At 36.8% G+C, this 23,034-nt stretch overlaps 1 protein-coding gene across 4 annotated transcripts in view; it reads left to right on the forward strand.

Annotated features, from left to right (window-relative positions):
• The window catches only part of LOC121634036 (adhesion G protein-coupled receptor F5-like), a 253,610-nt gene extending 231,269 nt beyond the window's left edge, over window positions 1–22,341 (forward strand). The window contains exons 3-25 of one of the 4 annotated variants that reach the window (XM_041976431.1): window positions 2,755–2,803; window positions 2,925–3,068; window positions 3,168–3,341; window positions 4,915–4,974; window positions 6,445–6,504; window positions 8,008–8,067; window positions 8,912–8,971; window positions 10,476–10,535; window positions 11,689–11,844; window positions 11,949–12,119; window positions 12,232–12,602; window positions 12,695–12,753; window positions 13,058–13,179; window positions 13,598–13,819; window positions 15,734–15,928; window positions 16,103–16,231; window positions 16,341–16,519; window positions 17,709–17,885; window positions 17,967–19,337; window positions 19,429–19,470; window positions 19,855–19,905; window positions 20,012–20,075; window positions 20,455–22,341. In XM_041976431.1, coding sequence (XP_041832365.1) covers window positions 2,755–2,803; window positions 2,925–3,068; window positions 3,168–3,341; window positions 4,915–4,974; window positions 6,445–6,504; window positions 8,008–8,067; window positions 8,912–8,971; window positions 10,476–10,535; window positions 11,689–11,844; window positions 11,949–12,119; window positions 12,232–12,602; window positions 12,695–12,753; window positions 13,058–13,179; window positions 13,598–13,819; window positions 15,734–15,928; window positions 16,103–16,231; window positions 16,341–16,519; window positions 17,709–17,885; window positions 17,967–19,337; window positions 19,429–19,470; window positions 19,855–19,905; window positions 20,012–20,075; window positions 20,455–20,516 — 4,038 coding nt within the window. In that variant the 3' untranslated portion in view covers window positions 20,517–22,341. The remainder of the gene's footprint in view (window positions 1–2,754; window positions 2,804–2,924; window positions 3,069–3,167; window positions 3,342–4,914; window positions 4,975–6,444; window positions 6,505–8,007; window positions 8,068–8,911; window positions 8,972–10,475; window positions 10,536–11,688; window positions 11,845–11,948; window positions 12,120–12,231; window positions 12,603–12,694; window positions 12,754–13,057; window positions 13,180–13,597; window positions 13,820–15,733; window positions 15,929–16,102; window positions 16,232–16,340; window positions 16,520–17,708; window positions 17,886–17,966; window positions 19,338–19,428; window positions 19,471–19,854; window positions 19,906–20,011; window positions 20,076–20,454) is intronic. The other 3 variants (XM_041976432.1, XM_041976434.1, XM_041976430.1) reach the window with 3 other exon arrangements.
• The last annotated feature ends 693 nt before the right edge of the window (window positions 22,342–23,034 follow it).

Consider the following 23,034-nt stretch of genomic DNA (forward strand, 5'->3'; position numbering starts at 1 on the left):
GCTCGGGAGAGGAAATAAAGGAAGAAGAGGATATTTTCAGAATGTGACACTGAGATTCTGATGGGCCCTGCTGAAAAACATAAAAAAGGTTTTATTTGGTGGGCACGGAGTGGTCATCACCAGTGCCAGAAAGGCAGAGAAGAGCAGCAGGTGGCAGATGCTGCCAACACTGTGTCAGAAGGCAAGACAAGCCAGAAGCATTGGACGGTGTGGTTGGATATCTCAGTTGGCAGGGCATCTGTCTGCCATGCGGGAGCCCAAAGTTCAAATCCCACAGGGGTGAATCACTTTGGAGAAAAGCATCTGCTAAATGAGAGTACTGATGCTGGTAATGTAGTCATTGTTTTAATTTATAAGATAAAAATGTACAGATACATCTGAGATTGGTAGAAGTTTATTTCGTGTTACATAATATATAAACTCAGAGGAAGTCCTGCAGGTACAGAGGGAAACAATCACCGCTATTAACCAGTGGCCAAAGAGTTGCGGGAAATAAAGACCGTCTGGACAGAAATTAGGACAACAATAAAAAAGCATTGTGTAAGAATAAATAAAAGGAAATCCATCTCTTGCTTGTTTCATAAATGGTATATCACTTTTAGATCCAGCCTCCAGTCTGCGTCCCGCTCTGCTGGAATGAAGAACTAAAGCTACTTCTGGCATTTTCTTTTACTGACTGGTTCATGTTGGCAGCAGACTGTCCACCTTATTTAGCTGAATGTATTATATAAGATGTCATTTTGTTTCATAACGACAGAACATATTTTAGTGGTTGAGGTTCTTATTAATAGGCAAGGCAAGGCAGTTTATTTGTACAGCACATTTCATGTACAGGACAATTCAAAGTGCTTTACATAAAATAAAGGCATTACAGATATTAAGAAATAGTGAAAGGAATCACAATAAAATAATAAATTACATTAAAATGATTAAAAGCAAGATAAGTTATAAAATTTCTGTGCAGATTTCATGCATAGGCGCATGAGAAAAGAAATGTTTTTAACCTGGATTTAAAAATGTCTACATTTAGTGAAAGATTAATCTCCACTGGCAGTTTGTTCCACTTGTTTGCAGCATAACAGCTAAATGCTGCTTCTCCATGTTTAGTCTGGACTCTGGTCTGGACTAGTTGACCAGAGTCTTTGGATCTAAGAGCTCTGCTAGGTTTATATTCTCTGAACATATCACAGATGGATTCTGGGCCTGAACCATTTTGGGATTTGTAAACAAATAATAATATTATCTCCCTTTTTCTTGAAAATCCAGTTTTTTTCTGAGCATGGACTCTTAGGAGTATTAATATTGAATGTGCCTCTTTATTCATTTCTGCAAACAGCTTTAATATCTAACGTGTGGTGTAAAAGGTAATGTTTAATTTTGCACAAATGACATTTCACATAATTTCCTTGATTTTATTCTGTACCATTGGTGTCGCCATTTCCAGTTTTTCTAGATTTTGTACGTACCGGAGGGTCAGAGTTGCCGTGAAGGAACATTTTCCCATCAAGCTTGTTCTTTATAAATCCCAAACTATGACTATGATTGGTGTACACCGGTTTCCGTTCCTACGCCAGTTTAATAAATCAGGCCCCAGGTCTCGAAGAGGTGCGCGTCGGGCCTCCGTGGAGCTACGCAGCGCTTACGGCGGTAACGCAGACGTCACGCGAGTATGAATCTGCCTTAAGAGTGAAGCTAGATGATACTGTCATGGCAATCTACACTATTTACTGAGACTAAAACAACTATTAGAAAGTCACAGCAGCTCAGCTCATGTCTCTGCTCCTGCAGCAGCATCACTGCACGGCTTTGCCTGCTGACGGTGTCTGAGTTTGAGTTTTTGTCGCTTCCTCCTTTCAGAAGTCTGCAGCTTTGGATAATGCTGTAGTCCTCATTGTTCCACCTGCCTTGCTGGCTGTTTCCCTTCATGAACTCCATTAGATGTTCCTCTGCCATCTGCTGCAGAAACCCTCTGAACTGTTTGGGTTTCAGTGCACTTCTTGATGATAATGTGTACATTTATTCCTACAAGGACCAGTATGATGTAAAACACAGCATGGATCCATCTCTGCATACACCCTTTACAGAAATCTTCCACATAATCTGATCCAGAAGGTCAGGAATCTGAAAATAGAAAGTGCAAAGTGTGTCTAAATCATCACCTTTCGCCGAGACAGGTTTACATACTAAATATTAAAAACAGTTTTAATGAAAAGCCATATGGTTTTGGGAAAAGTCAGGGACCAGAAAGGCTTTATCATTTTATTTGACAATTATTTAATATGCCAATTTCAGAATAGTGAAAATGTCCACCTTGGTCATTCTAGTGTTGAAAATTCTGGTCAGGTTACCAGCAAATGTAGTCACTTAATGTCTATATTATAACAATTAGGCTACAGTAATCTCTTTTTTCATTATTTAGCATTATACCCTTGTCACAGTCTCAGGATAAATATTTGAATTTTAATATAAATACACTACGGGGGTTACCAGCCACTGGTGTGGTGTCCTTTTCAGTGCTGGATATTCATGTGAAAACAAGCAGAACCACCCATATCATCATGTTGTCGTATTGCAAAATTACATAAAGTCTAAATCGTTTCATGAGCACTTCAAACATCAGAAGTTGTGCCACATGATTGTAAAAGTACTGGTGTTTTTGATGTACATAACTGTCTAGTTTTTGGTGGTTACAGTCAGTCTTGTTTAAATAACCTGCACAAATGCACTGATACTACTGTGTTCTGCACTTTCCAGGAACTGATGGGGACAAAAACATCCAGTCACCATATAGGAAAGAGAGCAGGTGAGTCACTGCAAAAGAACTTTGCCTATTCTATACTAAATCTGTCCTGTCATTGTCACTGAAGAAGGAATCGTCAGTTCAACAGTGATGCATTATCTAATAATCTTTGTTTCAATTCCAGCTGCCACAAATGCCACTGATTATGAGCTCCAAGTTGTTGTAAACATCTCAGACCTGGAAAGTCTCCAGATGATTTTGAACACACTCAGCTTCCCCATAGTGATCAACACAACTGGTGAATTAACAAGCGTAAACATCACAACAGGTATTACATTTTTAAATTTTAATAGTGGATATTGAAACTACTTGTGGGCATGTCACTAAACCTTGATAACTGTGTGGTGTTCTTTTTTTTTCTCCATAGTGTGTTCATCAAATATGTCTAGATACCAGTGCAGATGTGAGGAGAACTTTGCTTGGTCTTATAACAGCTGCATTAGCTATGGAGCCTGCGATGCCATTTCTGGTAACACATGTGGATGCATCAATGACCTTCCTGCAGACGACCAGTACTGCCAGCCAAACTCCAGCCAAACAGGTCGGCTGCATTTTATCACATGTGATGCTGAGTACATTTATCCAGATGTTATACCTAAGGTCCATGAAATGAAGGCCCTTAAGTGAACTATTTTAGTTTTGGTTATATGGAGATGATAATGCCAGGATTCACAGGGCTCAGATTGTGAAAGAATGGTTCAGGGAGCATCAGACATCATTTTCACACCACAGAGCTGAAACCCAATGAGAATGGATGGGATGTGCTTAGGAAGGCTTTGTGGTGTGGTCAGACTCTCTCATCATCAATACAAGATGTTGGTGAAAAAATTTATTTAATTTTGGATGGAAATAAATCTTGTGACAAGCAGAAGCCTAATGAATTAAGCCACAGGGAATGCCTTCTTTTAGAGAAGCTCAGTTATGAGATTGGCGACAAGTTCTCAACCAAACGTAGTCTGTTTAATTTTGTGTAACTTACTTCAGCTCTGTAAAACATGAAGGAAACATCCACAGAAGAAAATAACCTAACATACTAAAATACAGTCTGTTAACATGTAATTGTGACTTCGTCCACTTTAAGGACGGCTCAGAGTCGGACTGAGTTTATTACAGCTGCATATGAGAACGAGGAGGAGGGATACATGTACCTGTGGTTGCTGCAGCGTTGCTATCTTATTAGGTCTTGTCACATTGTGGATCATCAGAGCAGCTGGAAGGGGTTGATCCGTGCAGCGTGACATGTGACAAGTTTTTTTCTTCAGCTGTTGTTTTACCACTTTCTGAAATCCATTGTCGAAAAGGATCAGATATACCAGTGTTTCTCAATCCAGGTCCTCAGGACTGACTGCCCTCCATATGGTAGATGTGTTCCTAATCCAACACACCTGATTCAGATTAATAAACTTCCTCATCAAGTTCTTTACAAGTCTGTTAATGAGCCACTCATTTAATTTAGGTGTTTTAAAGTAGAGTTACCTCTAAAATATGTTGGCAGCGGGTCCAGGATTGAAAAACACTGGTCTATAGTAATACTTAACTGAAGCTAGCTGATAACTAAGTGGCAAATCTCATGATAACTTAAAGAACATGAACACAAACTCCCAACTTGCTAATACTGTATGTTGTGAGGCAAGTTTTCTAAAAGCTCACAAAGGAACTTATTCTGATTATGATCATTTAATACCAGGGTAGAAATGTTTTAAAACAAAAAGGCTACTGGAAGGGAAGGTCTTGTGAATGAGTAGACCTTACCTCCTGGATAAGTCCGTAACTTGGGTCTGATTTAGGATGTGAAAGCAAGCAAGCAGTTCTGCAGATGCACCCTACTCAATCATGGTGGATGGTTCTTACACTTTAAAACAGAGAAACAGACAGAAAAATCTAACAAATTCAGAAAAATCAAAAAGAAAATCTGTTTTTTGTTTGTTTGTTTTTGTAAAATGATCTTAAGACAGAAAAGCAGCTTCTCTTTTCTTGTTATTTTAGAAAGAAAAACTACTTTCAAAGACCTGACTAACTTAATGTCCAGAAATCAAGCTTTCAGGACACATCCTGTCATTCTTAAACTGTTACAGCTTTTCCTGATGCTAACATTGCTGTCTTTTTATTTGCAGTGATATTAACGACACCTGCAGCCACAACAAGCATAACCCAACGTCCTACAACAGCAGCTGGTATGAACCATTATATTTTCAGGATAACAGTTTGTGTTTGAGCTCCTAAAGATTGGCATTTGCACAGTAAAATCTAGAGCATAATCTGAAGCAAGATTTTGGATATTTAAGACATCTTTGGAGTTTTTCTTGAGATTTTTCATTGGTCTGAAAATGTATTTACCTCATGGCTCCTGCAACTAACAATAAACCTGTCAAGGCACATAACGTGATGGACATACAGCACATGCCAACCTGTAACCTCGCTGTTAAAGGTTCTGTGAATGTTGTTTTGCACAGACATGAAACAGTTTTAACTAGAGGCACTCATAAAGTGTGTTTCCGTTACCCCTAGAATTGCGCAAAGCCTAAATGTCACAATAACAAACTGGTAATGGAAACACCAAGATTTCGGAAAACCTCTCAAATATCACTGAAAAGTTTTTACACACTCATGAGGTGGTTTTTCAGATGTGTCGATATAGAAATATATCACAAAAGGGTAATAGAAACATTATTTTCATATTTACACTTCCCCGGACATGACGTAGGGGGTCACATGACCGTAAAAGATGGCAAGATATGAGTAGCCACAGGAGGAGATGGAATTTTTTTTACAAATAATTAAAGAAAAAAAAATGACCGCCATCCTTGATAGCAAACAACAGCAAAATTAAACAATTTTCACAAAGAATTAGAAATCTCGTTCCTCCTCAAAGTTGAGTCTCATGAGTTGAGATTTCACGAGAATAACAGCTAATGCGCTAAACACCATTCAATAGAAATGCCTGCAAATCGCAATTGCAGTCTTCATCTCAAGCTGCAACTAGAAGATGGTCTGTTGTGGTGTTAATGAGGTTTTGGACATGGCTGCACTGAATGCAGGGTCCTCTACTGGAGCTGCATCGATGCCAGAATGATGCAGCGTTCGTTCATTACTGAGCCTGCCGCGTGCGATACAATAAATCAATATCAGCTGACATCCAGCGCTCTGTTTCCTTGCTTTAGCTCTATATGATGTTTTTTTCTAATTGTTCCCCTCAAATAACTGATAAAAATGTAAATACATTTTAAGAAAAGCAATTAAATATTTCATATTATCCAATCAATCCTGAAAATTTAATCAAAATGAAGCAGCATGAACCAGTTTAAGAGCAGTACAAACATGGTTTTTACACGATATAGGGAAGAAGAAGGGTGCTGATAGTTATTGCTATATGTTTAAGCTTTGTTTTATGTATATTATGTAAAAATTATCAGTCTGTAAACATGTTAAAACACAGGTGAACTGGTATATCTGCAGACTTTTGATGTAAAATGATCTTAAGTCAGAAAAGCAGCTTCTCTTTTCTTGTTATTTCAGAAAGAAAAACTACTTTCAAAGACCTGACTAACTCAATGTCCAGAAATCAAGCTTTCAGGACACATCCTGTCATTCTTAAACTGTTACAGCTTTTCCTGATGCTAACATTGCTGTCTTTTTATTTGCAGTGATATCAACGACACCTGCAGCCACAACAAGCACAACCCAACGTCCTACAACAGCAGCTGGTATGAACCATTATATTTTCAGGATAACAGTTTGTGTTTGAGCTCCTAAAGATTTGGCATTTGCACAGTAAAATCTAGAGCATAATCTGAAGCAAGATTTTGGACATTTTAGACATCGTTGGAGTTTTTCTTGAGCTTTTTCATTGGTCTCAAAATGTATTTACCTCATGGCTCCTGCAACTAACAATAAACCTGTCAAGGCGCATAACGTGATGGACATACAGCACATGCCAACCTGTAACCTCGCTGTTAAAGGTTCTGTGAATGTTGTTTTGCACAGACATGAAACAGTTTTAACTAGAGGCACTCATAAAGTGTGTTTCCGTTACCCCTAGAATTGCGCAAAGCCTAAATGTCACAATAACAAACTGGTAATGGAAACACCAAGATTTCGAAAAACCTCTCAAATATCACTGAAAAGTTTTTACACACTCATGAGGTGGTTTTTCAGATGTGTCGATATAGAAATATATCACAAAAGTGTAATAGAAACATTATTTTCATATTTACACATCCCCGGACATGACGTAGGGGGTCACATGACCGTAAAAGATGGCAAGATATGAGTAGCCACAGGAGGAGATGGAATTTTTTTTACAAATAATTAAAGAAAAAAAATGACCGCCATCCTTGATAGCAAACAACAGCAAAATTAAACAATTTTCACAAAGAATTAGAAATCTCATTCCTCCTCAAAGTTGAGTCTCATGAGTTGAGATTTCATGAGAATAACGGCTAATGCGCTAAACACCATTCAATAGAAATGCCTGCAAATCGCAATTGCAGCAATTATCTCTAGCTGCAACTAGAAGATGGTCTGTTGTGGTGTTAATGAGGTTTTGGACATGGCTGCACTGAATGCAGGGTCCTCAACTGGAGCTGCATTGATGCCAGAATGATGCAGCGTTCGTTCATTACTGAGCTGTCCACGTGCTGTACAATAAATCAATATCAGCTGACATCCAGCGCTCTGTTTCCTTGCTTTAGCTCTATATGTTTTTTTCTAATTGTTCCCCTCAAATCACTGATGAAAATATAAAAACATTTAAAAAATTATTACATTTTTTCATCTGATAAAATGAATGTTGTAAGCTATTAAGTATTTCACATTATCCAATCAATGCTGAAAACTGAATAAAAATGAAGCAGCATGAACCAGTTCAAGAGCAGTACAAACGTGGCTTTCACACGGTACAGAGAAGAAGAAGGGTGCTGACAGTTATTGCTGTATGCTTAAGCTTTGTTTTATGTATATTATGTAAAAATTATCAGTCTGTAAACATGTTAAAACAGAGGTGAACTGGTATATCTGCAGACTTTTGATGTAAAATGATCTTAAGTCAGAAAAGCAGCTTCTCTTTTCTTGTCATTTCAGAAAGAAAAACTACTTTCAAAGACCTGACTAACTCAATGTCCAGAAATCAAGCTTTCAGGACACATCCTGTCATTCTTAAACTGTTACAGCTTTTCCTGATGCTAACATTGCTGTCTTTTTATTTGCAGTGACATCAACGACACCTGCAGCCACAACAAACACAACCCAACGTCCTACAACAGCAGCTGGTATGAACCATTATATTTTCAGGATGGCAGTTTGTGTTTGAGCTCCTAAAGAATCTCGTTCCTCCTCAAAGTTGAGTCTCACGAGTTGAGATTTCACGAGAATAACGGCTAATGCGCTAAACACCATTCAATAGAAATGTCTGCAAATCGCAATTGCAGCAATTATCTCTAGGTGCAACTAGAAGATGGTCTGTTGTGGTGTTTTATGAGGTTTTGGACATGGCTGCACTGAATGCAGGGTCCTCAACTGGAGCTGCATCGCTGCCAGAATGATGCAGCGTTCGTTCATTACTGAGCTGTCCACGTGCGATACAATTAATCAAAATCAGCTGACATCCAGCGCTCTGTTTCCTTGCTTTAGCTCTATATGATGTTTTTTTCTAATTGTTCCCCTCAAATAACTGATAAAAATGTAAATACATTTTAAGAAAAGCAATTAAATATTTCATATTATCCAATCAATCCTGAAAATTTAATCAAAATGAAGCAGCATGAACCAGTTTAAGAGCAGTACAAACATGGTTTTTACACGATATAGGGAAGAAGAAGGGTGCTGATAGTTATTGCTATATGTTTAAGCTTTGTTTTATGTATATTATGTAAAAATTATCAGTCTGTAAACATGTTAAAACACAGGTGAACTGGTATATCTGCAGACTTTTGATGTAAAATGATCTTAAGTCAGAAAAGCAGCTTCTCTTTTCTTGTTATTTCAGAAAGAAAAACTACTTTCAAAGACCTGACTAACTCAATGTCCAGAAATCAAGCTTTCAGGACACATCCTGTCATTCTTAAACTGTTACAGCTTTTCCTGATGCTAACATTGCTGTCTTTTTATTTGCAGTGATATCAACGACACCTGCAGCCACAACAAGCACAACCCAACGTCCTACAACAGCAGCTGGTATGAACCATTATATTTTCAGGATAACAGTTTGTGTTTGAGCTCCTAAAGATTTGGCATTTGCACAGTAAAATCTAGAGCATAATCTGAAGCAAGATTTTGGACATTTTAGACATCGTTGGAGTTTTTCTTGAGCTTTTTCATTGGTCTCAAAATGTATTTACCTCATGGCTCCTGCAACTAACAATAAACCTGTCAAGGCGCATAACGTGATGGACATACAGCACATGCCAACCTGTAACCTCGCTGTTAAAGGTTCTGTGAATGTTGTTTTGCACAGACATGAAACAGTTTTAACTAGAGGCACTCATAAAGTGTGTTTCCGTTACCCCTAGAATTGCGCAAAGCCTAAATGTCACAATAACAAACTGGTAATGGAAACACCAAGATTTCGAAAAAACCTCTCAAATATCACTGAAAAGTTTTTACACACTCATGAGGTGGTTTTTCAGATGTGTCGATATAGAAATATATCACAAAAGTGTAATAGAAACATTATTTTCATATTTACACATCCCCGGACATGACGTAGGGGGTCACATGACCGTAAAAGATGGCAAGATATGAGTAGCCACAGGAGGAGATGGAATTTTTTTTACAAATAATTAAAGAAAAAAAATGACCGCCATCCTTGATAGCAAACAACAGCAAAATTAAACAATTTTCACAAAGAATTAGAAATCTCATTCCTCCTCAAAGTTGAGTCTCATGAGTTGAGATTTCATGAGAATAACGGCTAATGCGCTAAACACCATTCAATAGAAATGCCTGCAAATCGCAATTGCAGCAATTATCTCTAGCTGCAACTAGAAGATGGTCTGTTGTGGTGTTAATGAGGTTTTGGACATGGCTGCACTGAATGCAGGGTCCTCAACTGGAGCTGCATTGATGCCAGAATGATGCAGCGTTCGTTCATTACTGAGCTGTCCACGTGCTGTACAATAAATCAATATCAGCTGACATCCAGCGCTCTGTTTCCTTGCTTTAGCTCTATATGTTTTTTTCTAATTGTTCCCCTCAAATCACTGATGAAAATATAAAAACATTTAAAAAATTATTACATTTTTTCATCTGATAAAATGAATGTTGTAAGCTATTAAGTATTTCACATTATCCAATCAATGCTGAAAACTGAATAAAAATGAAGCAGCATGAACCAGTTCAAGAGCAGTACAAACGTGGCTTTCACACGGTACAGAGAAGAAGAAGGGTGCTGACAGTTATTGCTGTATGCTTAAGCTTTGTTTTATGTATATTATGTAAAAATTATCAGTCTGTAAACATGTTAAAACAGAGGTGAACTGGTATATCTGCAGACTTTTGATGTAAAATGATCTTAAGTCAGAAAAGCAGCTTCTCTTTTCTTGTCATTTCAGAAAGAAAAACTACTTTCAAAGACCTGACTAACTCAATGTCCAGAAATCAAGCTTTCAGGACACATCCTGTCATTCTTAAACTGTTACAGCTTTTCCTGATGCTAACATTGCTGTCTTTTTATTTGCAGTGACATCAACGACACCTGCAGCCACAACAAACACAACCCAACGTCCTACAACAGCAGCTGGTATGAACCATTATATTTTCAGGATGGCAGTTTGTGTTTGAGCTCCTAAAGAATCTCGTTCCTCCTCAAAGTTGAGTCTCACGAGTTGAGATTTCACGAGAATAACGGCTAATGCGCTAAACACCATTCAATAGAAATGTCTGCAAATCGCAATTGCAGCAATTATCTCTAGGTGCAACTAGAAGATGGTCTGTTGTGGTGTTTTATGAGGTTTTGGACATGGCTGCACTGAATGCAGGGTCCTCAACTGGAGCTGCATCGCTGCCAGAATGATGCAGCGTGCGTTCATTACTGAGCTGTCCACGTGCGATACAATTAATCAAAATCAGCTGACATCCAGCGCTCTGTTTCCTTGCTTTAGCTCTATATGATGATATAACTGTTCCCCTCAAATAACTGATAAAAATGTAAATACATTTTTAAAATTATTTAAGTTTTTTTTTATTATTTATTTTAGCTGATTAAGCAATTTTGTAAGGTATTACGTATTTCACATTTTCTAATCAATCCCACATGCAAATCAGTTATTTATTTATTTATTGACGCTTTGTATACTTCAGAATGATAAAGAAGATTCAAAGAGGGGAAAAAATCCTCTACATTAAATGTAAATGTAAAAAAAAACTTTCCTTGATCCAGATCACCCCCAAAATCTAATCAGATGTTTCTTTATTCTATTTCTGAGATTTCCTGAAAATTAAGTCAAAATGAAGCAGCATGAACCAGTTCAAGGGCAGTACAAACGTGGCTTTCACACGGTACAGAGAAGAAGAAGGGGTTGACAGTTATTGCTATTTGTTTAACCCATTGTTTCATGTTTATTATGTAAATCTTATCATTATGTAAACATGTTAAAACAGAGATTAACTGCAGATTTTTGATGTAAAATGGAATAAGGGGTAGTATTAAGCTCATGCTTCTTCTTTCCTTTTCGAATGTATTGGTTTGGAATATTCCTTGTAATATTTAATAACATGTAATAACACATGTTATAAAACATGTAATATTATAACATGTTTGAAATGAAAGTTCATTCATTCAAAATCTGTCCATTACTTTTTGAGTTATGTTGCAGATAGACAGACAGACACCACTGAAAACATAACCTCTGCCTTAGTGGAGGTAATTAAATCTTTCCTGTTCACCTCCACAGACCCAGTTGAGACTGATTTAATCCTGGACTTGCACATCCCAGTTATCAGTGTGCCATCCAACTTCTTTGAAATGTTCAGAAACACTTTGACAAATGTCCAGTTCCCCGTAACTGTCACATCATCTTTAACAGTTATAGATGTGAACTTCACCACAGGTAAGAACTTTAGTTTAAATATTAACTTTTTTTTTCCTTCAGATTAAATTGATGATTATAAACAATACATCATGTTCTTTTTATTTTTAAAATGTCTTTAAAAGGATGCTATCCAAACTCCTCCACTGGAGGACTGCAGTGTCAGTGTGAAGCTGAGTTTCTGTGGTCATGTGACATGTGTCTCACCTACGGTGAATGCAGTAATGCAAGCAGACAAACCTGTGAGTGTATAAATGGACTTCCTCCTGGTTTACAGTTCTGCCAACCAGTCACAAGTAAGTACTCTCGTGTAGCTGTGGCAATTCACACAAATTAATTTTTCAACAAACAGTATAATCGTATAAAATTGGATAAAAAACATTCTCTGTTCTTTTTATTTCTCCTCAGGTGTACCTCCATGTCCAACTCCAACAACAACAATAACAACAACACCAGACTTAACAACCATAGCAAACACAACAACACCAGAAATTATAAGTACTGCTACACCAACAACAACCACATCAACTACAACAACTACAGCGACCACAACAACTACAGCTACTACAGCAGCCACAACCACAACGACCACAACAACTACAGCAACTACAGCAGCCACAACCACAACAACTACAGCAACTACAGCAGCCACAACCACAACGGCTACAACAACCACAGCAACAGTCATTTCTCGTAGTGCACAATTTACCATGGACATGACTTACCAAAACTTATTCAACAACCCAGATAATGAAGTTTACAAAAATGTGTATAAATCTGTAAGTATTGGTGCATAATAAATGCAGTTTAATAATAATACTGATGCGCTTAATATACCATAATATTCATTTCAACTCAATGTCTCAAACAGATTGAAACAACATGTAAGAGCAGCATCTCCAGTTGTTCAGTAAGAACACTTTCCTTCAAGTGAGTCAAGTTTTAACTTCTTGATTATTCTCTCCCAATTAAGTCTGTTTTGGGGATTTTCTTCTATTCTGGGTCATTTAAACTTTTCATCTGTACCTAGTATTTCCAGCGGCATTAGATGTAGGTAACTGATCCATCCCCCATGCAAATGATTGTGGCTCAGTTGCTGCTTTATGTTGGACCTCAAAGCATTTTAATGAGCAGTATAGTTGAATATCATCAGCATACAGATGATAGGAAACGGCACTATTGGGTCTATTGCTCCTGGTGGTAAGATTTCACGAAGTCTAAATTTGTATTGCAGGAGTGGAAGCACCATCGCTGTGTATACTGTCAGTGCTCCTTCTCTTAGTGACCCAGACATGACCCAAGTACAAAATGGGGTATTTAAGGACCTGGCATCAAAATACCCAATGGTGTTTGACAGTAAGTCAGTCCTTTAAATTTGTGTTTGATTTAACCCATTAAGGCCCGGTCCATGAAAAAAAATGGTAAGAAAAGTCAAATTTTTTAAATATGAGATCTTTATTTGGCCCTTTAACAAAATGTAACAAAAAAATTTACATTTTTGGGGGGCTATCTATTAACATTTGATATATTTAAAATATTATAATGTGGTTTTCGGCTTCTGGGTATCTATTAGTGGACAGAAGACGACTATCAGATTGTGTTCAACAGGATTTTTTATACCATGAATTGAAGCAAAATGTCTCAGAAACTGTATGTGACAAATATGGCACGTCGGGCTCTTATGGGTTAAATTATCAAATTTGTGTTGTTACATTTAGAAATATTTCATCTATATATGGAGATGACTAAACATTATTTGTTTAATCCTGTGAAGATGGACCAAATTTGGTGTTTGAACCAAAAACAATATTTATTGGGAATAGTGTGACTGTGAGATGTGGTCCCCCACCACTGGACATCGTGTTTGGTAGCAACTGGGATGCAGTGTGGACTGTTAATGGCGCAAACATTACAGAAGACGCACAACACAAGTTCACCAAAACTCCGGATGGAGCATCAAAATTGTTTGTGTCAACATTTTTCCGAACTGATGATGGTAAGAAATATTTCCAGTTTTTCACCTTGCATGTGAATTCAAAAAGTTCTTTGTGTTCTGTTTGGTTTAAATGCTGAATCTTGATGGGACTGAGAAAATTTTCTACTCAAAGTGCAAAACTAAATATTCTATAGAAAAAAAAATATATTTAAGTGTAAATGAAAAATTCTGCACATTCTCTGTATCACAAAAATGGACAGATTTATAAATCAGCCATTTTATTTTGTATAATGGAAACAGCATTTTATAAACACGCCACAGAGTTAGGGTGCATTCACCCCAGCCTTTTTAAACTGTATACTATAGTGCTGTCAATAGATTAAAAAAATTGAGAGATTAATTATTTATGATCTGTAATTAATTAATCTAATTAATCTCCTTCTTTAATCTCACCTAAAAATTCCTGAGTAAAGCCCTCACCTTGAGATATTTTCATTAAATTCATTATTCTGGCTAGATCGAAAGATTGATATAACAAAAAAGTGTCTTTATAAAGTCATTTATTGTTTTTATTAGACTTGAACAGATGCAGTCCTAGCAATTTACATTTTGCTGTACTTAACACTAGTCCCAAGTGCTGCCTGCAACCTTTAGTTTCAAACATATTACTGTTTTGTCAATCTCCAAATAACTAGAAAATGAAAATAAAACTAAACATCAGGTCCATATGAAGTGCTGTAGTTAACACATCAAAAAACAAAAATACTTTCTCAGCTATACAAGTATTGAACACTGAATTTTTTTTTTGTTTTCCTTCAGCTTCAGATAAAAATTAAAGACCCATTATTCACAGTGCTGTAAGTTAGCACATCAAAAATAACATTGTTCATCATCCCAAATTAAATTACTCTATTCTATTCTATTTTATTCTACAGTCATTTAACAATATGATAAATATAAGATATAATGTGGAATAATCTGTATTAATCTGGAAAATATCAAAACAAAACCACATCATCACCAGAAGCTACGACATCATTAGGACATCTGATAGGCTACCATAGTCATGTGACACAGAAGACATACACTGTTGCAGGGCTTCACACACAATTTATAAACTCTCAGAAGTGAAAACAAATGTCATGTTTTGTATCAGCAGAGTGGAATCTCAATACTCAGTAACGTACTGAACTTGAGTTTTTGAACTTGAGTATGGACTCCAGAGTATTGATCCACTCATCCCTACCATCATTCTCTCATCTTGCATGTCCTCTTCCATGCTGGATGTTGTGTTTTCTGGTTTCTGCTTCTTCGTTTTTGTTAGATCTCATTTAAATGTGTGAGATTTCTGGCTCGGAGGATTAGTTTCTACATCGGCTGTGGGACAGAGTCGTTATGTGTGTGGTGTTCTGTGTTGATACTGTCGGTACACACCACACAGTGTGTCAAAAAAGTTCAATGCCTGACTTTTTATCTTCATGTGTGGGGTCTCTAACAGATAAAAACTGTCTTCAGATTTAGAAAACCCTTATGTGTGTTCCCTGCTGTAGATAAGTGTGCCAGTTTTTAACACAAATTAAAGTTACAAGATTTCAGGATCCATTTCTGGTTGCAGTATTAGACTACAAATGACTTTTCTAAAGTACTCTGAAGCCCATGTGGCTATACTGATTGTGATGGCATGACAGGTCCTCATCCTGCCTGAGGACAAAAAGATCACAGACATTTAGTAATGACTTCCATCCTTGACATTTACACACCTTTAATCTTGTCACTATATGGCCTGTTTGTTTTAAGTCATATGAATGTCTGTAAATAGAGTTTAACTTGCATTCAAAATGAAATCTTCCATCTTCATGGAGGGAAAACTGACATTATTTTAATAAGCAGATCCAATGCTCTCCTCCTGTCACAACTTATTCTTTATTTATTCTTTTATATCTGTTAAATAACACTGATTACCTTTCATTTCAGGGAATTATGAATGTAGGCTGAAGCAGACAAATGGTTCAATTTTCCGACAGAAAGGATCCTTCACAGCCCAACCACAACCCCTGATCCAAGTGAAACCAGTCTCAGAAATTGTGACTTGTGATGTTAAATCTACAACGCTAAGCTGTAGTGTCAGTGATAACAACATTGTTGAGTTTAAGGAGTTCAATAAAACAGGTAAACATGACACAAACTACAGCAACAGGATGGAAGGATGAAGGAGTTTTATGTAGATTTATTTATGTAGGTTTTAAAGGGATTTTTCCCTCCACATAAAGTTGTGAGATTTTATCTATTTTTTTCATATATGAATTTTTACACTATTAATTTAAATTAAGTTCTGTTCTATAGGCCCAAGTATCACCTATGATTATCCAACCCCTGCCATCTGTCCAAATAAGCCTCCACCAGTCACTTGTCAAACAAAAACAGATCCAGTGTTTAAAAGAAACATCATACTGGAGTTTGTCTCCTTACTAGGTGAGTATTGATCTAGAAATGAAGAGAGCTTTTTTTTATTTTATATAAATACTCAAAGTGTTTTTTTTTAAATCATTAACTCAGACAAAAAAATCTTCTTTTTCTCCAGCTATTAAATGTAAGAGTGACAGATTTGGTGATGGAACTTTAGGTTTTGTGGCCGTAGTGGCTTGCACAGGGAACAAGGTGGGGGAAATAACAGCAGTTTGTCAGGACAATGGTGAATATGGAGATGTCCAAGACAACTGCATCCTACAAGTGGTCAAGGAGCTGCTTGATCAGTCTGAGGTGACCTTGTTCTACATTTTCTAACATAACATTTTAAGATTTAATCATTGTGTTAGTTTTTCCCCATTTTAAATGAGGTTTTGGTCATATTGTATCAGTGTAAATCCTTTTACAGCATTTTACAGCATCAACAGGTTTATGCATGGCCCTGTAAGGTTACCATGGCTGGTAATGAGGAAATACTTTAACGTTCTATAGCTACTGTACAGACTGTCTCATTCTCTTCGGATAACTAGCTGAGTAGCGTGCATCCTTTCAAGAAGACCCAGTAGCCTTGTTTATCAACTTGCACCATCTTCTGTTAGGAGTATTGTATAGCTTACTTCAACAGGTTCAACTGAGTGCCAAGTTTGGCCAGAACAGTTAAGGTCATTACCACGTAACTGCAATATCTCGTAAAGTTTAAACATCAAAAACCACTGGCAGTAAGAAAATAACTTTTTATTGTCAAAGTTTTACATGGAAAAACATGGTCTTAAAAGCAGATATATACAAACACAGAAGAACATCAGTACATTAACACTGCACACAGTGTCATTATTTATCTAACAAAAGTCGAGATGCTGAGGCAGTGTCTGGAAAATCACCAAAAATCAATTATGATTCACCAGTTTGTAGAACCATCATTAGTAGCAATATTTTAGAAGTTATCTTTTTCTGGTTTATGTTATCAGTCTCACATTCTTGTGGAGAAATGTATGACTTCTTTACCATGTGGTTTTAGGTCATTCAGCTATTTTTGGCCTTTCTTACACACAGCTTGCTTAAAGGATTCACTACAACATTACAGTTGGTCTGAGGCCTGGACTTTGATTGGGCTATCAGGCTTCTAGAATCACACATGCGACTGAATAATTTGTTGAGTGTTACTAACTTTTGTTCTTGGTTACCCAGGTCTTTTGCCCAATAGGCAGGGCTTAAAGTATTCCGGTACCGTGCCAGATCTCTGGCTTTTCACTATGATTCAAGAAAAAAAAAAAAAGACTGTTAACTATGGATATAGTGGTTGAGACTCTGAACTGAAAATGTTTTTTATTCTCTGATGTAATTTTTTTTTTCTTTAAATATAAACTGATGAAGACCATTTACAAAATATTGAAAGTGTGTTAAATGTAAATAATTCCTGCTTAAATTTAATTTGATCCTGGAGATAACGCCTAACTAAACTTTTCTCTCTTTATTTTTACAGATCCTGACTGCACAAACTCTTCCGGTATTCTTGGCGCAGCTCAGTAATGTTTCTGTGAACAACAGTAATGAAATAACTGGATCTCCTGCCACCATTAAAGCCATTGTTAATATACTTACAAATGTAGCCAATACATCTTCATCATTGTCTGTCTTAATAAATAGAAATGTAATGACGGTGAGTGAATTAGTCTTGTGAGGTTTACTTATTCTAATCAATATGTTATCTTAGATCTAATTTCTTTTTTCCCTCATTCAGGATGTCCTGATAACTGCAGATGTCCTCACCAGTAATGATGCAATTGATTCATGGAGAACTTTGAACAAAAATGATACTAAAAACATCACGTCATCAAGAAGCAACAACCCTGATGCAAAAAGTTCCAGCTCATCATTTTTACAGTCTCTTGAGACTATAACATCCCATCTTACCAATGACTCTTTCAACATCAGCACATCGCGTATTCTCTTGGACAAAACCACATTCACAGATACTTTTAGCAGTGACTTTAATTCCTCGGTGGTGGTAGACATACCAGAGTCTGATGGAAGAAACAAGTCAATCACTGTGATAACATTTGCCTCCATGAACAACGTCCTTCCTCCAAGAGATAAAGTCAATTCATCAGTTAATGTTATCAATGGAAAGGTTGCACTTATCCAGTCCAATGGTACAAAAAACATTTCTATAACATTTGATACTCTAAATGACACTCTGGGGAATCCGCAGTGTGTTTTTTGGAACTTCAGCCTCTACGATGGTCTGGGAGGATGGGACACTGAGGGCTGCTTCTTGGTGTTCAATGTAAACGAAACTGTCAGCTGTAACTGCAACCATCTCACCTCGTTCTCTATCCTAATGTCACCCAACAGCCCTAAAAACCTCATCTTGGACTACATAACCTACATTGGAGTTGGCATATCCATGGGTTCCTTGGTGATATGTCTCATCATAGAAGGTGTCATATGGAAAAAAATAAGAAGGAACACTACGTCTTACTTGCGCCACGTTTCCATTGTGAACATCGCCGTTTCTCTCCTGATTGCAGACATTTGGTTTATCATTGGAGCGGCTATTTCTGAAAAGAACAACACATCAGCATGCTCTGCAGCAGTTTTTTTTATCCACTTTTTCTACCTTGCTCTGTTCTTCTGGATGCTAGCCTCAGCTCTGCTGTTGCTCTACCGCACCATCAGTGTCTTTGATGGAGGCTTATCTAAGATGTCAATGCTGGCTATTGGATTTTCTCTGGGATATGGTGCACCTCTCATCATTGCAGTCATAACAGTAGCTGTTACTGCACCTAAAAAGACATATATTCGAGAAAATGCAATCTGCTGGCTTAACTGGGACGAGTCCAAAGCTCTGCTGGCATTTGTGATCCCTGCACTGTTGATAGTGGTGATAAACCTCATAATCCTGTTTGTGGTAATATACAAGATGTTAAGGAGGAGGGTGTCCACGACTGCTTCACAAGCAGGTGAGAAGCATGTTCTGCTGGTAATTGTCAGAAGTTTGGCTGTGCTCACCCCATTTTTTGGACTAACTTGGGGTCTGGGAGTTGGAATCATGGTCAACCCAAATAATATCGGAATCCATATTGCATTTGCATTTTTCAATTCACTGCAGGTAAAAATTCAGTTGCTATCAATATTGTTTATTATATCATTGAATTACTTTTTATTACAGAATCCTTCATAACATTTTCTCTTTTTTTAAGGGTTTCTTCATTTTGGTGTTTGGAACACTGTTGGACAAAAAGGTTTGTTTGTCTGTCTCAGTATTCAACATCTTAATGTGATGATAGGAAAGACATCCCCTGTTTTTACCTTTTATAATCTTCAGCTTATATTTAATGCTTAATTCCAGTAGAGTTATCTTCTAGGAATCCAGATGTTGGATTAACCAGTAATTGATTATGTGTATCAACCTGTTCTACTAAAGTTCTGCAACTCAAATCATACTTTAATTTTTAAATTCAGTTCATAGAAGTGTTGACCTAATTATTGATAACTATCTGGGAAACAGTGAAGGGAGGTGAATGACATAAGAACATAAAAAGTTCTTCAGACAGCTGGAACTGGTGGAGTAAGTTCTTGTATGAGTTATTAAAGCAGTGCACTAATTATTGAGAATTAATTTTCAGGTGCGATCTGAAATAGCAGCCATGTCACAATCTTCCCAGAGCGGGACGAGGGTAAGAACAGATCTCCTAGTCATTTCTGTGTTTGTTGTTTTTGTCAGTTCATTTCCTGCTTCTGTGGCGGCCACTCATTCTCTCTTTTGCTCTTGCTATGATTTAGAGCACCAGTGGTGGAATATCGTTCAGTAAACTGGGATTCTTACGGCTTTTGAGACGAGGAAAAGGTATATCAAAAATTTATTTCAGAATGAGCTAATACCAACTTTATAATATTTGGACTTTTGCTGCAATCCAAAACTTTATGAGATACAGAAATCAACCGTTACATTACATTACATCTGCCATCCAAAGTGCTCCAAGAAAGGGTTCTTGGGCTAAATCTTCAAGTGTAACTCTTGATATTGTCTTTAATTGTCCTCAATATGTTGATACAGATGTCAATAATTCAGATAAAATGGTACATAATTTATTAACATTTGAATTTTGAGTTATTTAGTCTTTAACCCAGAACTAATAAATAACAGCTGTTCTTTATCTAATAAGGATTACCAAATTCTAGCATGCTAACAAGCTAAACAAGCTTTTTTCTCTTTTTCCTTGCAGATTCTTCAGGCGGCTACAATGTGTCATCAAATTTATCCAACGACTCATTCAACAACACCTAATAATACACTGCTCAGTTTAAAAAGACAAATCAGACTTTTTGTTCTTAACAGCTTCATAATACATTGGTCTGAACTTTTATATGCCATCCAAAACAAGATTTAATTAGATCTTTCTGGATTTGGTTTGTCAATAATGAAGGAAGCAATAATCACGTCTTCTTGTAAAACTATTACAACTTTATAAAATATTTAATATTGTAGTCCTAACTGCCTGTTATTTTTTCATAAGATTTACTTTCTGATATATACATTTTTTTTTTTCATTTTTCATCATTTATTAAAGTAAAAAGATTTTTGTATCTTATTAGACTAGATTTTTGTATTCTCATGGGCATATTAACATCAGTCTTTTTTATTTGAATTCTAGTCCGTTTGCTCAGAAATTTTGCTTCATTTGGGGTATTGTGAAGGTGCAAATGAACTCTGATTTGGATCTTAGAAGTGGACTCGGTCTGCCTATGAATGTGGTTCTCAGTCTGCTTCAAGTGGACCAAATACAGGAAGCGAACTACAAGCAAAGTGTGGGTTAGCGCATGGCATTATGGGTGAACACACCCAAAACATACGTGCATGTAGGATGATAGGTGGCTCTGGATGGGACAAATCCCTCGTGGTGAGCACAAACCGCATCTAGAAGAACCTCGCACCCCCCAAATGAACCAAGTCCCCAATCGTACTGAGCCTAGCGGACTATCCTGGAGTGTTTTCATCTAAAAATGTTTTTGACATCTACAAGTAATCATTACATCCACCCATCTATCCATGTTTTACCTGCTTATTCCAATCTAGTTGGGGTTAGTCATTACATAGTTTGCTAATTAAAAAACTTTTACAGTAGCTGCATCATCACTCTTCCTTTACAGATCAAATCTGATCTATGAAGCAAAGCCGTCCAACACAGAACAGCATGTTTGTTTACACTAAAGGAATAATGCTAAAAAATTTGCCTCAGTGTTCCAATTATTTAGACAAAGTCTGAGAAATTACTATTTTTAATGTTTTTTTTATGTCATTAATAAATTGGAAACATCTCTGGTATAACAGTGATGCAGTGGTTAGTACGCTCATCTAACAGTTTGGCAGCAGCTTGTAGAGCCGGGATGGATACCTCCGGTCCTCCTTCAGGTTTTTGATGTTTACCTGTTGCAGCACATTTGACGTGATTTGATTTTTAGCTATCCAACATCCTTTTTTGAAGTTCAATACAGCTCTGTTAATTATCCTTCATTTGAATCAGGTGCGTTGGAGTAGGGAAACATTTAAAACCTGCAGGACGCCCTCGAGGACCAAAATTGCTGATTAATGTGTGATGTTCAGGTGCTGCTGTTTTCTGTTTTTATTTTCGATATTTCTACATTGCACAACCTTGAGCAGACCTCCATTAAAACCAAATGTTACTTGATAATTTTTATGTATTTTGTATAATAGTTTTGTGTCTTACAAAACTTAACAGAAGGGAAAACAAACGTGCACTTTAACACCATTTGAAGCTCCAATTCTTTTTATCTGAGTTATAAATTTACTAAATCTGTGTACAAAAATGATATTTTGCGATGTGTTTGTGTCTCCTTTATGTCTGAAAAATGAAAGAAAGTTATCCAAATAATTTAAACCCTATTTATCTGAAGGTTTCTTATCTCTGGAAATGTCTTTTTAAAAGAAACATCTGTGGTGCTTTACAGATGCTAATGAGAAATTTAAATCACTTGTTTTGTTTTTACAAAAAAAGTTGTTTTTGCTCTTTTGTCAGTGATCAGTTGTAAAATCTAATTCAGAATTCATTAAAGCAAGTGATTATACTAACTAATAATAAACATTTTCCACAACCTAACTGGGATTTTGGCTCATTTCTTCTCAGATTGATTACTTTTCATTTTTCTTGTGTTACAGGCCTCAAATGGGTCCTGTATTTTGCAGGAATGAACGGGAGACACGCATGAGCTGTGGTCTGTTGGCAGGCAGGCTCTAGTCTCAGCATTTATTCACAAACAATCATATGCTTTGACATTATGCATTTTGTTAGGTCTCATAAGCCATATTTTAATTAATTTCTGACAGCTACTTCAACTTTGTGGTTCATTCTTGTACAACAGAAATAAAAGTCTTTGCCCACAGTATACTGTTTTCTTTTACAGGTCCTTCTTGGAAGCATCTAACTTGCTCGAACATACATTACAACTTTTAGCACAAACTGTAATTGTGGCACATCTCATGCAGTAATTAACTAACCTGCGCCTCTAGAGCGTTCCCTGAACAGTTTATCCAACCCACATTAAACATCCGTACATATTGTTAATAGAATAGCAGACATATCAACATACACTCTGCATGAACTCCAACTCAAATTGATTAATGCCAGAACAACTTAACAGCATAGGATACTTACATCAAACAGACAAACATCACATCAGTCAAGGAGCTAAACTACGCTAAACTGTGCACGTTACAGTACGCCATTTTTCTCCGTTCCCACGTGAAGGATGTGCAGCTCTACAATACAAGAGCTATCGGTAGTGTA

The sequence above is a fragment of the Melanotaenia boesemani genome, chromosome 22 (genome assembly GCF_017639745.1).
Source record: "Melanotaenia boesemani isolate fMelBoe1 chromosome 22, fMelBoe1.pri, whole genome shotgun sequence".
In the NCBI taxonomy this organism is placed as follows: domain Eukaryota; kingdom Metazoa; phylum Chordata; class Actinopteri; order Atheriniformes; family Melanotaeniidae; genus Melanotaenia; species Melanotaenia boesemani.